This window comes from Taudactylus pleione, unplaced genomic scaffold (genome assembly GCF_031769625.1).
Source record: "Taudactylus pleione unplaced genomic scaffold, aTauple2 ptg000423l, whole genome shotgun sequence".
NCBI lineage: Eukaryota > Metazoa > Chordata > Amphibia > Anura > Myobatrachidae > Taudactylus > Taudactylus pleione.
The window spans coordinates 1,247,326-1,265,527 of NW_028284825.1; the positions used below are offsets into that span (position 1 = coordinate 1,247,326).

The 18,202-nt window shown below is 42.0% G+C and overlaps 1 protein-coding gene across 1 annotated transcript in view; it reads left to right on the forward strand.

Moving 5' to 3' along the window:
* Positions 1–18,202, forward strand: part of LOC148506145 (uncharacterized) — a 150,543-nt gene that overhangs the window by 90,634 nt on the left and 41,707 nt on the right. The window contains exons 8-9 of the mRNA XM_088447195.1: positions 13,693–13,744; positions 16,373–16,436. Of these exons, the coding sequence (XP_088303321.1) occupies positions 13,693–13,744; positions 16,373–16,436 (116 nt within the window). The remainder of the gene's footprint in view (positions 1–13,692; positions 13,745–16,372; positions 16,437–18,202) is intronic.

The window sequence follows — 18,202 nt, forward strand, 5'->3', positions numbered from 1 at the left end:
GCAAGTTTCAAATTTGTGGATCAAGGCTATTTAACCCTTGTAAAACTACAGCTACCTTAACAAAATGGTAAAATTTGGTGCCTGTGCCCCCTTAGCCAGCCTATTTCATGCTCAAAACCCTGTTTTATGCCAGGAAAAATACAAGTAGGTCATATGTAAGTGACTCCCCTTCTGTTGGTTACAAGCGTCAAATTCATGGCCCAAGGCTATTTAACCCTTGCAACACTACACCAACTTATTAATTTCAATATAATTTATACCTTTGTCCACTTTGCCAGCCTATTTCATGCCCAAATCCTTGTTGGGCCAGGCAAAATACAAGTGGGTCATGTGTAAATGACCGCTCTCTGTTGATTTAATGTGGAAACGTTGTTGCCCAAGGCTATTTCCCCTTATGCAACACTACAGCTACTAATTCAAAAATTTTAAATATGGTGCCTAAGCCCGCTTTGTCACCCTATACCATGCCCAAATCCTTGTTGGGCCAGGCAAAATACAAGTAGGTCATATGTAAGTGACACACCTCTGTTGGTTGCAAGTGTCAAATTTGAGGCCGAAGGCTATGTAACCCTTGCAACTCTACAGCTACTTATTCATATCAATATCATTTGTACCTGTGCCCACTTTGCCAGCCTATTTCATGACCTAAACCTTATTGGGCCAGGTAAAATACATTTGAAATTTGTGTAATGGATAAGTTTTCTTATTTTTACAGTGTGAAAATTGTGATCCTACTTGATTTAAGTGTTTTAATATACCTTATTCTGAATAAGAAGCTGGAGCAGAAATAAGAAGAGAATAAGAAGCTGGAGCATGAACAAGAATTGAATATGAGGCTGGAGAATGAATAAGTGAATAGGAAGCTGGAGCATGAATAAGAAGTGAATAAGAAGCTGGAGTATGAATAAGAAGTGAATTTGAGGCTGGAGCACGAATAAGAAGTGAATAAGAAGCTGGAGCATGAATAAGAAGTGAATAAGAAGCTGGCGAACAAATAAGAAGTGAATTAGAAGCTGGAATATGAATAAGAAGTGAATAAGAGGCTGGAGTATGAATAAGAACTGAATAAGAGGCTGGAGCATGTAGAAGAAGTGAATAAGAAGCTAGAGTATGAACAAGAAGTGAATAAGAGGCTGGAGTATGAATAAGAAGTGAATAAGAAGCTGGAGCACGAATAAGAAGTGAATAAGAGCTGGAGTATGAATAAGAAGTGAATATGAGGCTGGAGCACGAATAAGAAGTGATTAGGAAGCTGGAGCATAAATATGAAGTGAATAAGAGGCTGGTGTATGAATAAGAAGTAAATAAGAAGCTGGAGCATGAATAAGAAGTGAATAAGAGGCTGGAGCACAAATAAAAGTGAATAAGAAGCTGGAGCATGAATAAAAGTGAATAAGAAGCTGTAGCATGAATAAGAAGCGAATAAGAAGCTGGAGTATGAATAAGAAGTGAATTTGAGGCTGGAGCACGAATAAGAAGTGAATAAGAAGCTGGAGCATGAATAAGAAGTGAATAAGAAGCTGGCGAACAAATAAGAAGTGAATTAGAAGCTGGAATATGAATAGGAAGTGAATAAGAGGCTGGAGTATGAATAAGAACTGAATAAGAGGCTGGAGCATGTAGAAGAAGTGAATAAGAAGCTGGAGTATGAACAAGAAGTGAATAAGAGGCTGGAGTATGAATAAGAAGTGAATAAGAAGCTGGAGCACGAATAAGAAGTGAATAAGAGCTGGAGTATGAATAAGAAGTGAATATGAGGCTGGAGCACGAATAAGAAGTGATTAGGAAGCTGGAGCATAAATATGAAGTGAATAAGAGGCTGGTGTATGAATATGAAGTAAATAAGAAGCTGGAGCTTGAATAAGAAGTGAATAAGAGGCTGGAGCACAAATAAAAGTGAATAAGAAGCTGGAGCATGAATAAAAGTGAATAAGAAGCTGGAGCATGAATATGAACTGAATAAGAGGCTGGTGTACGAATAAGAAGTGAACAAGAAGCTGGAGCATGAATAAGAAATGAATAAGAAGCTGGAGCATGAATAAGAAGTGAATAAGAGGCTGGAGCACAAATAAAAGTGAATAAGAAGCTGGAGCATGAATATGAACTGAATAAGAGGCTGGTGTACGAATAAGAAGTGAATAAGAAGCTGGAGCATGAATAAGAAATGAATAAGAAGCTGGAGCACGAATAAGAAGTGAATAAGAAGCTGGGGCATGAATAAGAAGTGAATAAGAAGCTGGGGCATGAATAAAAGTGAATAAGAAGCTAACTGAATAAGTAGCTATCTTTAGCATTGTAAAAGGATTTGACTGTCTTGGTGTACAAGTGAAATATAAATGTGACAATAATGTAATATTTTACAGATAAGGGCACATGATAATACATAGATAGTCCATGATAAAATCTGAATAAATATATTAAAAACAATATGAACATAATACCAGCTGGCCAGTGGTGCATAAAATTGATAGTGTAATGTAGAATCCCAGTATTTATATTGGGCTGGAATGATGGAAAAAATTCAAGAAAGAGAATATTAATTGCATCATGAAAAAAACACAGTCCTGGTGCACCACCTCCTACCTCTAGGTGGGTGGGTGTGATGTGTCCTGCTTGTGGGGTGTGGGTTCTGGGTGTATGCACCACCGGTGGTCCAACACCTGGTCTCCAGCTGCCAATAATGTATTTGTCAGTGTGCCTCCATTTACTGGCTTCAGGGCCCCGCTTCCAGGTGATGCTGAGCTGAACACTACTCCCTATTCTGGGGGAGAACGGATAGCCAGGTGAAGGTTACAGTGGGAGCGGGCTGTGGTGGACCGGAGGTGAGCGTACATGTCCTTCTCACCACCGGGTGCTTCTCTTTATTTAGTTTTTGCCACCATTCTAGGCCACTATAAGTACTGGGGTTCTACATTACGCTATTAATTTTATGCACCGTCCTAATGAGTTCATATTGTTTTTAATGTATTTATTTATTTATCTTTTATCATGGTCTATCTATGTATTATCATGTGCCTTAATGTGCAAAATATTACATTATTAATGCATTTAGATTTCAATTGTATACAGAGAGAGTCAAATCCTTTTATCATTTTTATTTGGACTTTACTAATTTGTTTAATACAGGGCCTGATAACAGGGTGGGTGACAATTTGCGGTCATCCCGGGGCCCCCACACCTAGGGGGCCCCCACACAGCAGCAGCAGCTGCACCAGAGCAGGCACCAGGTTATTAAGCCCCGCCCTCCTCATGGCATAATGCCCCGAATCGCGGGTCAATCGGTTGGAGGCGGAGCCAATATAATGCAATTCCATTCAAATTGTGTCATTTGGCCCCACCCTTTTCTTAATGACCCATGAATCATGGCGTTTTGTCACAAGTGGGCGAAGCTTAATAACATAGTGCCTTACTGTCAGGTCCTGTCCCCATCCCATCCACAACATGCAGTGCAGATGCTGCAAGGTAAGTGTGTGTGACTTTTGTGTGTATATTTGTATGTATATTTGTATGTATGTGTGTGTGTAATGTATGTGTGACACATGCATGTGTGGTGTATATATGTGTTTTATGTGGGAATGTACAGTATGTGTGTGTATGTATATAAATACATGCATGTGTGGTGTGTGTGTGTCTATGTATGTGTGTGTGTATATATATTATAAGGGCACAATCGTGCCCTTATATTAAGGCTGAATAGAAAATAAATGGAAATCTCCATAGAGAATTCCAAAGAGGGGGCAGAGTGTTTAAGGGGCTACACCTCAAAAGCTATTGAAGGTACCGGGCTGAAATTTGGCAAAGATGGATAGAACTGTCGCTCAGTGTTGCATGCCAAATTTCTGGGCAAAAAAAATGAGGATTTGGGAGTAATCTAAAGCTCCAACTGTCACTTTTTTCTGACATTCTCAGTTAGGACAACTTTTCTGCTGTTCTCTATGGAGGATTTTTGGAAAGGCATAACTCAGGGTAGGGTGCAAATTTAGACTTGGGGTGCTGGGGATAGCCCTGGGCTATCAACCTGGGCCTAGGGTGCCTTGAGGAGGGGGACCCCTTTATTGGGGGGTCTCCAGTTCCCCAGGGATCCCCGGCCTGGGCTGACTAGTGGTCAGGGGTGATGTTTTGGCTGGGGGGCCTGGCATTACCCACCCACTAGGAATGGTCTGGTGCTGGTTCTGGTAAATACAGGGGGACCCTATGCATTTTCCCCCTGTATTTCTAGAAGCAGAACCAGCTCAGCCCAGTGCTGGTTGTGCTTAATACGGGGGACCCCAACATCATTTGTCCCCCGTATTTTGGCAACCAGGACAGGTTCTGAAAAGCCTGGTGCTGGTTGTGCTTAATACGGAGGACCCCAATGTTGTTTGTCCCCTGTATTTAGCACAACCAGTACTGGGGCTCCAATTTATTTTTAAACACAGAAGCACTGATCCCGTCCGTGCTTCTGTGTTTATTTATACACAGATACAGTTTTCACAGATCATTCAGATCCAAGCAGGCAATAGTCTGCTGCTACCTCTCCCAGGTCCTGCCGCCTGCGCCACTACTGCCACTAACGCCCACGGCTCCCAGCCACAGCTAACGCCTGTTATCCCCTGGGTTCCGGCCGCAGCTTACAGCTGCTTCCTTCGCCCGAGCCCACCGCCACTACCACCCACACTGACCTGCCATCTTGGTGCACCCAAGTGAAGCCACAGTGAGTACACCTGATGGAGGCTCCTACTGAGGCTGCGCATCAATTTGAAACTTCGTATCTCTATAATGGCAAATTTGTTAACGCCTTAATGGACGCCTTAATGGATGTGTTCCTTGTGCACTACAGATATGGTATGCCATCACACCCTGTGGTTAACTGCAGATTCAGCACTCTCACAGAATGAGATTGCTGTCACTCACAAAATGGTGGAGCTGCTAATTCACAGAATTGTGTGCTCATTGGAATACACACATGCAGTCTATGCAAATGAGGTGTAAGCAGAAAATAGAGCTGTGCAGATGGGATAAAAGTGGTGTGGATGGGGGGAGGAGACAGAGCAGCATGGATAGGTGAGAAAAAAAGACGTGTAGCGAAGGAAAGGTTGTGCAGTATATAGAGGGGTAGCGAAAGTGATGCAGACGGGTGAAAAACAGTGGTGCGGATAGGGTAAAGGAACAAAGTAATGCAGATGGCTGGAAAAGAGTGGTGCAGATGGGTGGGAAACAGAGTGGCATGATTTGGAGGGACAGCAAAGTGGATAAGGGTAGAGAGTGGCAAGAACATTGGAAGACAGAGCAGTGCAGATGGGTAAAGACAGATTGGTGAGGATAAAGGAATACAGACTAGCACAAATAGAACACACAACAGTAGGGATTGGGGAAGACAGATTAGTGTGGATGGGTAAGAAGACAGAGTAGTGCGGGTGAGGGGAGTAGACAGAGTTGCACAGTTGGGGGGGACAGAGTGGTGCAGATGGAGGAAGAAAGAGTGCTACAGAGGAAAGGAAAGCAGAGTGGTGTGGCTTAGGGGAAGGCAGTGGTGCAGAAGGAAACAGAGTGGCAAGGATGCAGGGTGGTGCGGATGGAGAAAGACAGATTGGTGCAAATGAGAGAACACAGACTAGCACAGTTCGGAGACCACACAGCACTAGGGATTGGGGAAAATAGATTGATGTGGATGGGGAGGAAGACAGAGTGTTGCGGGTGGTGGGGGAGACAGAGTTGCACGGTTGGGGGAACTAGAGAAGTGCAGATGGAGGAAGAAAGAGTGCCACAGATGAGAGAAAGACAGCAACATGGCTGTGGAAAAGGCACGGATGCAGGGCGGTGCGGCTGGGGAAAAACAGATTGGTGCAGATGAGGGAACACAGACTAGCACAGTTGGGAGACCACACAGCAGTAGGAATTGGTGAATACTGTATATAGCAGCATGGAGGCATATAGGGGAAGAAAGTGTACATGCATAGACAGTGTATTCTAAATGAGGTAAATGTGTGCAGTGAGAAGGATGTTGGAAGCCAGTGAGATTGTTTTGGTGATCAAATGGGAACATTGTGGCACTGAATGAGATGTGGAAGCCACATAACTGCCCAGACTTCAGTTGCATAGACTGCATGTGTGTATTCCAATGAGCACACAATTCTGTGAATTAGCAGCTCCACCATTTTGTGAATGACAGCAATCTCATTCTGTAAGCATGCTGAATCTGCAGTTAACCACAGGGTGTGTTGGCATACCATATCTGTATTGCGCAAGGAACACATCCATTAAGGCGTCAGCCTTAATGATCGTATTTTCATTGCTTTTTTAGTTTGAGTGGTACAAAAATCAGTAGGTTTTGTGAAATTTCAGATCATGTCTAAGAAGCCTTAATGGGGCATGTAAAACTGTAAGGTTTTTTGTCTATGGAATATTTGTATATATATATACAGTCAGGTCCATAAATATTGGGACATTGACAGAATTTTCATATTTTGTCCTCTATTCACCACCACAATGGCTTTGAAATGAAACAAACAAGATGTGTTTTAACTGCAGACTTTCAGATTTAATTTGAGGGTAATTACATCCAAATCAGGTGAACGGTGTAGGAATTACAACGGTTTCTATATGTGCATCCCACTTTTTAAGGGGCCAAAAGTAATGGGACAAACTAAACAATCCAAAATCTAACTTTCACTTTTTAATACTTTGTTGCAAAGCCTGAAGTCTGGAACGCATAGACATCACCAGACGCTGGGTTTCATCCCTGGTGATGCTCTGCCAGGCCTCTACTGCAAATGTCTTCAGTTCCTGCTTGTTCTTGGGGCATTTTCCCTTCAGTTTTGTCTTCATCAAGTGAAATGCATGCTCAATCGGATTCAGGTCAGGGGATTGACTTGGCCATTGCATAACATTCCACTTTTTAGCCTTAAAAAACTCTTTGGTTGCTTTTGCAGTATGCTTCGGGTCATTGTCCATCTGCACTGTGAAGCGCCGTCCAATGAGTTCTGAAGCATTTGACTGAATATGAGCATATAATATTGCCCGAAACACTTCAGAATTCATTCTGCTGCTTTTCTCAGCAGTCACATCATCAATAAATACAAGGGAACCAGTTCCATTGGCAGCCATACATGCCCACGCCATGACACTACCACCACCATGCTTCACTGATGAGGTGGTATGTTTTGGATCATGAGCAGTTCCTTTCCTTCTCTTCTCTTCCCATCACTCTGGTACAAGTTGATCTTTGTCTCATCTGTCAATAGGATGTTGTTCCAGAACTGTAATGGCTATTTTAGATGTTGTTTGGCAAACTCTAATCTGGTCTTCCTGTTTTTGTGGCTCACCAATGGTTTGCATCTTGTGGTGAACCCTCTATATTCACTCTTGTGAAGTCTTCTCTTGATTGTTGACTTTGACACATATACATCTACCTCCTGGAGAATGTCCTTGATTTGGCCAACTGTTGTGAAGGTGTTTTTCTTCACCAGGGAAATAATTATTTTGTCATCCACCACAGTTGTTTTCCATGGTCTTCCGGATCTTTTGGTGTTGCTGAGCTCTCCGGTGCGTTCTTTCTTTTTAAGAATGTTCCAAACAGTTGATTTGGCCACACCTAATGTTTTTGCTATCTCTCTGATGGGTTTGTTTTGATTTTTCAGCCTAATGATGGCTTGCTTCACTGATAGTGACAGCTCTTTGGATCTCATATTGAGAGTTGACAGCAACTGATTCCAAATGCAAATGTCACACCTAGAATCAACTCCAGAACTTTTACCTGCTTAATTGATAATGAAATAACGAGGGAATAGCCCACACCTGTCCATGAAATAGCTTTTGAGTTGATAGTCCCATTACTTTTGGCCCCTTAAAAAGTGGGAGGCACATATAGAAACAGTTGTAATTCCTACACCGTTCACCCGATTTGGATGTAATTACCCTCAAATTAAATCTGAAAGTCTGCAGTTAAAGCAAATCTTGTTTGTTTCATTTCAAAACCATTGTGGTGGTGAATAGAGGCCAAAATATGAAAATTCTGTCAATGTCCCTATATTTATGGACCTGACTGTATATATATATATATATATATATATATAGATATATATATATATATATTAGGGATGTGCAGGCTCGGTTCTACTCGGTTCCGTTCGGTTCTTTTTACCGAATCTTATTGGCTATCCAAAACTCGTGACAGCTGAAACCCAATAAGATCCGGTAAAAAGAACCGAACGGAACCGAGTAGAACCGAGCCTGCACATCCCTAATATATATCATGCTGATCAACCCTGGCACTCCAATCACCTGTCACCATCCAATAAGTAACTTGCTCCATTGCCCTTCTCGGGGTGTGTACCCCCAACATAGAATCCCACGTCAAGAGATCGCACTCGGAGACTGAGAAATAGTGAACCCGAATTCGGGTGTTTAATGCATGGTCATCAATGTTTCAGGGATCACATCCCCTTTTGTCATAAGGAAGGGGATGTGATCCCCGATATGTTGATGACCATGCATTAAATACCCAAATTCGGGTTCACTATTTCTCAGTCTCTAAGTGCCGCCTCTTGATTTGAGATTATACAGCAGGTTAAATAAGTATTAAACACATCAACATTTTTCTCAGTAAATATATTTGTAATAGGGCTATTGTAATGAAATTTTCACAAAATGTCAGCAACAACCCATATAATCCACACTTGCAAATATATAAAACAAAGATGTCCATAAATTAAGTTATTTGTTATAATGTGAAATGACACAGGGAAAAAGTATGGAACACATGAAGAAAGGGAGGTGCAAAAAGGCATGGAAAGCCAAGACACCAGCTGAAATCTATCAGTAATTAGAAAGCACTCCTGCCCCTTGTCAGTGCAAATTAATATAAGCTGGTTCAGTCCCAACTGATGGCCTATAAAAAGGTGTCTCATTAACAAGGTGTCACACAAGAAACATCTTCTGATGGGTAAAAGCAAAGAGCTCTCTCAAGACCTTCGCAACCTTATTGTTGCAAAACATACTGATGGCATTGTTTACAGAAGAATTTCTAAACTTCTGATTGTTCCAGTGAGCAAAGTTGGGGCTATAATCCGTTAGTGTAAAGAACATAATTTCACCATAAACCGGCCACGACCAGGTGCTCATCTCAAGATTTCTGACAGAGGAGTGCAAAGAATTATCAGAAGAGTTGTCCAAGAGCCAATGACCACTTGTGGAGAGCTTCAGAAAGACATGGAATTAGCAGGTACAACTGTTTCAAAGAAAACAATAAGTAATGCATTTATCTGCCATGACCTGTATGCACGCTCACCACGCAAGACTCCATTGGTGAAGAAAAAACATGTTGAAGTTCATTTAAAGTTTGCTGCACAACATTTGGACAAGCCTATGAAATACTGGGAGAATATAGTCTGGTCAGATGAGACCAAAATGTGACTCTTTGGATGCCATAATACACACCATGTTTGGAGGAGAAATGGCACTACACATCACCACAAATACACCATACCAACAGTGAAGTTTGGAGGTGGGAACATCATGGTGTGGGGCTGTTTTTCACTATATGGTACTGGCATACTTCATGGGTTGAAGGAAGGATGAATAGAAAAATGTATCAAGACATTCTTGATAAAAATCTGCTGCCATCTACCAGGATCCTGAAGATTAAATGAGGGTGGACATTTCAGCAAGACAATGATCCCAAACACATAGCCAAGGACACTCTCAACTGGTTTCAGAGAAATAAAATAAAGCTGCTAGAATGGCCCAGCCAATCACCTGACTTGAATCCAATTGAAAATCTATGGAAAGAACTAAAGATCAGAGGAGCTCATTCAGACCCTCTCGCTAGGATGCGATCGCTCATAGCTGGCCAATTTTCGCTTTCTGCGCATGCGTAAGCATCGCAATGCATGTGCATGAACCACTGCGAGAGATCGGGAAGCGTACGGTCACCTAGCATAGGCAGGCCAGCTGAATGAGTGACAGGTCAAGCCGTTTGGGGGAGTGTAGGTGTGAATGCAGGCGTGCCTGAATGTCTCAACGCTGTTACAAAGGCATGCATAATTAACAGGCAGCGTCAATGTACACGTCACCTGGTTGAAATACACATTGAAGTGATTGCAGTGCTAGTGGCAGGGTATGGTCAACCTTCAGCGCTGCTATAGCATCCGATGGTGTTCGATGTACCAATGGTTTCAAGCACTACCAGGAGATGACATGCGCAAGTGGGAGTCTTATGAATGGCTGGTGAGCATCTGCATACACAAAGTGATCGCACGCCAAGTCATAGTGGGCATGCTAATGCCTTGCCATGTGATTGCCGCCCTGCTGGGCATGCGCTGGATTTGCATATGCATCGAGCGAGCGTACGCATCTAGCGAGAGGGTCTGAATGAGCTCCAGAGTTCATAGAATAGACCCACGGAACCTTCAATATTTGAAGACTGTTTGTGTGGAAGAATGGGCCAAAATCACACCTGAGCAATGCATGCAACTAGTTTCCCCATACAGGGGGCGTCTTGAAGCTGTCATTACCAACAAAGGCTTTTGTACGAAGTATTAAATAAATTACAGTAAGCATGTTCCGAGCCTGCACATCCCTAATATATACACACTTTTAGTACAATTATATTGATAGGGGCCTCCATACAGTTGTTACCCCAGGGCCCCCACAAACCTTAATTCGGCCCTGGTTTAATAAATAATTGTATTCGATAAATAAACATCAGACTCTAGTTTGCACCATTCAGACACATCCCCTCTATATTCTACTCTATTTTATTAGGTTTGTAAAGGAGAGACGGTATCCGGACTATAGATAGACAGTTAAAAGGTCGACAATGTCTAGATAGATACTAGGGGCCAAATGTAATAGGGTGAGAATTTAGAAAGTGTTAGAGTTTAGCAGTAAAACTCTCACACTAACACATTGATCGAGTTGTATTTTCAAAACAGGAAACACCTCAATGAGAGTTTATATCTTGAGAGTTTTTTGAGTCTAAAAAACATCCAAGTTTGCATGTTCTATGACTAATACATTGGCTGAGTTTAAAAATGTTAGAGTTTTCTCTCACATTTTGTAAACTCTAACCATATTACATTTGGCTCCAGATGTTAGACAGACAATAGGTCGACAGGGATAAAAGACCGACACACTAGAGGTCGACATGAAAAAGGTCAGCGGGTATACATGGTTATATAAACAAAAAAGTGGGGTATTGCGCTGGAAAGGAGCAGCTCAGGATTCTGCCAGTGTTATCAAGACTGGACAAATAAAGGTATACACAAAAAGGGGAAATTGAAACCTTGCGCTCCACTATAGGGTTTACAATATATAATTTTAGAAAAGTATGAACATAGGATATTTATATCTTTCAGGTTCTTTAAATCTTCCTGTGATTCAGTTTTCTTACATAAAGGGTCCGTACATAAAAGAAAGAAATATGCAACAATAGTGTACTTTGGGGGTCATTCAGACCCACTCGCTAGCGGCAGTACGCTCGCAAGTGGGTCGATGTTCCCCACTGCGCATGCGCACGACAGAGGGAGCTCCGTCGTGCGCATGCGCGAGACCCGGCGAGCGACGGGCTTCCCATCGCTCCGGGTCTCGCACCAAAGGGGGCGTGCTGTTGATGTTAATTGACAGCACGTCCCCTTTGGTGGGCGTGCCGGGGGCGTGCCGGCCAGACGGAGGCACTCCCATGGGAACACCTACCGTCTGAAGCCAGCCCCACTGATATCACTAGTGATGTCAGTGGGAGTGATTTTGGCTCTGATAGAGCCAAAATCACTCCAGGGCTTGTGGCTGGGATACCCGACCGCAGGGTTTCCCTCGCAAGTCCGATGGTCGCGATGGTCAAGACCATCGCGACCATCTTCTTGGACGCTCGTATATGCTGTGGGTGGTGACCCACAGCTATACGAGCGTCCAGGAGGACGCACCATTTTAATGGAGGGCCCTGATTCAGAGCGAGCGCTCTGGTCAGAGCGTCCGGCTCTGAATCAGGCCCTTTGTTTTTTAAAACACAATTTCCTTAAAAAAAAGGGGTGCTTGCCACTGCAGTGTATAGAATGAAAGTACTGGAGCTATTGAGAAGTAACCAGCGTTTGCTCTCTTATACGTGCAGTAGACTGTAAATAATAGCCTCAGGTGAATGATAATAGTGGACGGCTTACCACTGCAGCATGTGTGAATGAAATGCTGGAGCTGTGCCGAGGCAGCCGGCATTGAATCACTGGTCCGTGCTGTATACTGATGGCTTTGTTCGTGTAGCTCAATGAGACCGACGTCTCTACCAGCCAGGAGCGGTGCGCGACAGCCGCACTGAACAGCCAAAGTTCCTGCAGTGACTACTGATTTGCTGAGCTGCAAACAGATGGCTTGTGCGCGGATGAACTTCCAAGTCCACCAGAGATGTCTAGGCGCAAAGTAGTCTGGCCATAAAGATGAATGTAGATTGTAGTCTGCAGGCTTCCTGAACGGGTCCCTGCAATTTTTGGAATAGTCGATTTAAACAATAGAGGATATAGCAGTCTCCTCTAAATCTATTAAAGAAGTGGTGTTTTGGGACTTTGCCCTTTTTTTTAAGGAAGTGTTTTAAAAAACAAAGTACATTATTGTTGCATTTTTCTTTCTTTTCTGTACGGACCCTTGGTGTAAGAAAACTGAATCACAGGAAGATCTAAAGAACCTAAAAGATATAAGTATCCTATGTTCAGAATTTTCTGAAATTATTTATTGTAATCCTATAGTGGAGCACAGGTTTCAATTTCCCCTTTTTGGGTATACATGGTCAACAGGGTAAAAAGGTTGGCGTGAAATTGGTCGGCACATAAATGGTCGACACATTGTTTCTTCATTTTTAGGGTTAGGCACTTACCCCCAATGTTTAGGGTTAGGCATTTACCCCAATGGTTAGGGTTAGACACCAGGTGGGAGGGTTAGAGTTCGGCAATTACTGGAAAGTTAAGTTTAGGCACTAGAAGGGATGGTTAAGTTCAGGCACTACCCTGACGGTTAGTGTTAGGCACCAGGACGGAAGGTTAGGGTTAGGCACCAACGGGCGGGTTAGGCTTAGGGTTAAGATTGGGGTAAGAAAACATGTGTCGACCATTTGTATGTCAACCATTTTCACATTGACCTTTTGACCCTGTCGACCTTTTTTTTACCTGTCGGCCTATTATCGCTGTCAACCTATTGCCTGTCTAACATCTGGTGTCTATCTAGACATTGTCAACCTTTTAACTGTCTATCTTTTATACCGCATCCAGGAGAAACCACCAGTGTCTGTGGCTGCATCTAATTTCTTATCCATACCCACCTAGAAATATGATACATATCCATTAAAGTATATAGTGCATCGTGCTACATAAGAGCGCACTACACCACCTCTATACATATAAAATGTCATGTAGCACAAACATGTTATACATAATTACACAGTAATCTACAATATGGACTTATTTTATGAATGATTTTGTAATATTATAGGCCAGTTCAGCCACTTTTACTATAGGTTCATCACCTCCCTCTCCTTTAATAGCATTTGTGACCTGAACCAGGTATAGCATATAGTTTGTCAGAATTAATCATTTACATTTATTTGCATCTGGAACTGACACATGATATAAAATGACATCAATATATTATGGTACAGTATATAATGTATAACAAAATAAATGTATGAGTGTTAACATGAAATATATTCATGTGGCCTTTTGTGTTCCCTTACAGGACTTATTAACTGTGATGTAAGTTTAGATTTGCTGCAAGGGAGCCTCCTACGGTAAGTAAATCTGATTATGTAACCATTAAATGATGTACTTAATGGCTTGCCTAAATCTGCTTAGAAATTATTAGTGATCTGAGGCTAATCCTCTCAGAATACTGGTCTAAATCTGGATTGTTTTCCACATGCTTAACCGGAATTAAAAATAACAGTTGCATCATAATTATTCACCAGCGTACTAAGTAGCAATGGAGTGTGCATGGCCAAAAGGGGAGTCCAAGAGTATAATGAGTGTATTGAGAAAACTGTTGGTTCTTTAGTGCTACACTTGCAGTGTATACTATAGTTCACGGCCTCCTGGCTGCTGTAGAACTACACATGCCAGCATGCCCTGCTACAGTTTTAGCATGCCCTAATAGCAAAAATGTGTCAGGGCATGCTGGGATGTGTAGTTCCACAGCAGGTTAAGGGCTGCATATCGTAAAGTCTCTGTATATAGGGAAACATGTCCATTAATGGTGATCATGCAGGAGGACACAGCTGCTGGCTCATTATGGATAGCTATTATTTAATTCCTTCATCATAGCTTCTTAGATTTTTATTGCAAACAAGTGGGATGGTGTTGCTGCTCAGCCATTCACCCATACTTGCCTATTCTTGAAAAAGCATTTCAGGGAGATTGTGAAAGCACCATCTATGAGCGTGGCAGTAAAGTTGGCGCTTACTCCTACATCTGAGAGGCGTGTCATAACACTGACTTACAGTACATCCAAATGTAATTAGCCCCAAAGCTGTTAGTAAGAATTACTTGTTGATGAAAACACACTGATACATTTCAGGAAATGCATGTAGCCATAGGGATCATTGTGCCTTATAACCAATGCAGGGAAATGATACTAATGATACAATTTGAATGTATATATCTCTGTTTTTTATTAATATAACAGCTTCATAATGGGGGTAAGGTACAATCAGGGAGATTACTAGACTCGGGGAGACAGGGAGTTTGCTACTATTTTAGGTAGTCTCCCTGACAATGAGGGAGAGCAGGCAAGTATGCATTTACTGCAATTGGACTTGCCAACTTTCCCTTGCTTTATTTATTTTATTATATTATTAATTCTATATCCTATACATCTATCTATATATTTCAGCAAATATTTCCTATATTGGCACTAAATATACAATTACCAACCACTGGAACATAAAGTAGGACACTGTCAACCCTGCATATATAATAAAAATACTGATCCGTGCTTTTGGTCATAAATCAGCATAAGAGCATAAATTAAAAGACTAAAAAAAAAAATGGAAACTCTCTAATAGTGATAATATTTCACATACAACATCATACAAAGGTGGCTTATAAAAATTAATGCATACAAAAACCTAATACCTAAATATGTAAATATGTTAAACCAGTGGTTCCCAAACTTTTTTCACTTGTGGTGCCCTAGTGCATCAGAATTGTTTTCACGGCACCCCTAAGCCAAACGTTAGTTATTCAGAAATTCTGAAAAAAATGTAGTGAAGTAGTAAAGTGAAGTCCATTGTACTTAGCTGTTATCCTTAGGTTTGGTTATGTGGTGGTGGACAGGTTTACGCTTCTGTTTGTCCACATATTTATATTACATTGGCCATAAAGTATTTGATTTGGTGCTGGACCACCAACCTGAGGCACCCCTGCAAGTGTCCCGAGGCACCCCAGGGTGCAGCAGCGCACAGTTTGGGAACCACTGTGTTAAACATTAATTAATCAATCACGTCTATTAAGCAGAGTTGCTGAGAAGGAGGGGTTCCTACTTACTCGTGCTGGTTGAACACCCCCCTTCCCCCTGTACCCGGGCCCATTAGAGCTCTTTACAGCCTTGCTATTAATGGCTCTTATATTCAGCCTCATTAGTTGAATTCATATTTATATATCTTTACATTATACATTATTTGACATGATTTTTCTCTCTATAATAAATTAGCGTTTAAGTTTTTTACTAGAAGCATAGAAATATTGGACCTGATTCAGACCCGCTCGCTAAGGCGCGATCGCTCGCTCTGAGCGATTTTTTCGTCCATCTGTGCATGCGTATAATTTGCAGTGCGCGTGCGCAAGCCACTCATTGCGATTTGAGTTTGGTAGCTCGTAAGCCACTATCAGGTCACTGATTTGAGTGACAGATAGCGCCGTTTGTGGGTGATAACAGGGGAAGGTGCTTCTAAACGGGGGAGTGGTGTTGCGAACGCAGGCATGTCAGTCCCCCAAAACGCTGTTTAAAGGGCGTGCATAATTAGCAAAGTAGCGTCATTGTACATGTCACCTGCATGTATTTCAGCCCGCACTGATCGCAGTGCTTGCGGCGGGGAAAGGCAACCCCAAGAGCTGCGAGCTGCTCCGATGGCTCATGATGGTTCCGATTAATCATACATTTCCCGAAGATGACGTGTGTTGCGAGAGGCAAGAGGTCTTCTTCAGACACTTGCGTTTGCACTTTGCCGTAGCTTGCTAACACACAGTGGGCGTCCTTACGCGACGCAGTGCGGGTGCTGAATTTAAATATCTGGCCCCTTTTGGCCAGCGAGCGTTCGCATCTTGCGAGCGGGTCTGAATGAGCTCCATTGTTTGTACTACTTGTAAGTGCATGCAATGTTTAATTTAATAATAATTGCTTTTATTATTGTATTTTATCTTAGAATGAGCTGTCCAGAAGGATGTATTGCACAAACCTTAATTTGGGGAACTGACATCTACACATCTGTAAGATACTTAATTGTTCATTTATTATGTGACATTAATCTGCCAGGCTTATACAGTGATGGGCAACCTGATACATTTAAGGTGCCGCATGGGTGGTCCTTTCACCTTCAAAAGGGCCACACATTACCCTTCATCTCAGCAATAAGTTAAAACAATATATTTAAGAAAAGAAAGACAATTATCACTAATAACATAGTATCAGGAATTTTACACAAATGCTAAAAGCTATACAGGTTGAGTCTCCCATATCCAAATATTCCGAAATACAGATTTTTTTTTTTAGCATGATTGAAATAGTGAAACCTTTTCTTTTTGATGGCTCAGTGTGCACAACCTTTATTTAAGGCACAAAAGTATTAAAAATATTGTCTAAACTTACCTTAGACTTTGTGTATAAGGTGTATATGAAACATAAATAAATTTCATGTATGTACACAAACTTTGTTTGAGCCACAAACTTATTGAAAATAATGTATAAAATAACCTACAGCTGTGTGTATAAGGTGTATATAATACATAAATGCATTCTGTGTTTAGATATGGGTCCCTCTACCAAGATATTTCATAATGGTATGCAAATATTCCAAAATAAGGATATCCAAAATACCCCTGGTCCCAAGCATTTTGGATATGGGAGACTCGACATGACAATAAAGCAGGGGTGGCCAACCCACAGCTCTCGAGCCGCATGAGCCTCTTTTGAGCTTCTAATGCTGCTCCCGGCACATCCTCTTTTATATAACACACATTTCAAAATACTGTCATACCCGGTACTCAAACCTATCACATCTCACATGGCAGTCAGACACATGGGGCTATCTGCCCCACAATTTCTGATGGCAGCCCTGAAGACAGCCAGCAATTCTTGACCCAGTTGTTACCAGCATATTTCTCGACCCAGTTGTTACCAGCACATCTCGATTACCCTTGTCAGTGAGTTCAGCTGCAGCTGCAGGGTACATACAGTACACATATCTCCTTGCCGCTAATATTTGCTGCATATACACTACAAGTAGCACTCTTTCTATGCCTTCAGTCTGTGGTCAGCCATTGGCCTCACAATGTACAGTATTTGGCAGTGATACCTGGATAACAGTGGTACAACAGGATTGGTACCCCTTCATCATCATAGGGAACAAATCAGACATGTCATGGCCCTTCACCATGAGGCCACACACCCTTTTTCAGATGCCTGTCTTATGTCCCTAATTGAAAATAGGGGGGGGCAATGCTCTTTCTGGCCCAGGGCACAACAAAGTCTAGCTATGGCTCTGGCAAGTATGTCATTGGCCAAAACAATTGTTAAGGAGGAGAGAGGGCACCCCTGGCGTGTACCATTAGATATAGGTAATGCATCCAACAGAAAACCATTGCTAAACACCTTCATAGAACTATATAGAGCCAGTATTGATGACAATATATGATCGCTAAAACCAAATTTGGACATACCATACATATATACAACCAATTCAACCAGTCAAATGATTTTTCAGCATCGATAGAAAGCAAAAGTACTGTAATCCAGAGTAGGAAGCATTAAGCGTGTCAATGAGATTAATCACTCACTGGGTATTTTCTGATGCTTTTCTGCCTGAAGCAAAAACACAGATGTCAGCTTGGGGACAAAATGTTCTTGAAAATTCACATAAAAGTCATTAACAAGATTGTCAGGGCCAGGCGCTTTCCCGTGCGGAAAATAATGAATAGCCGACGCTACCTCTAATGGGGCATTCAGTTCCATCGGTTGATCTGCAGTCAATGAAGGT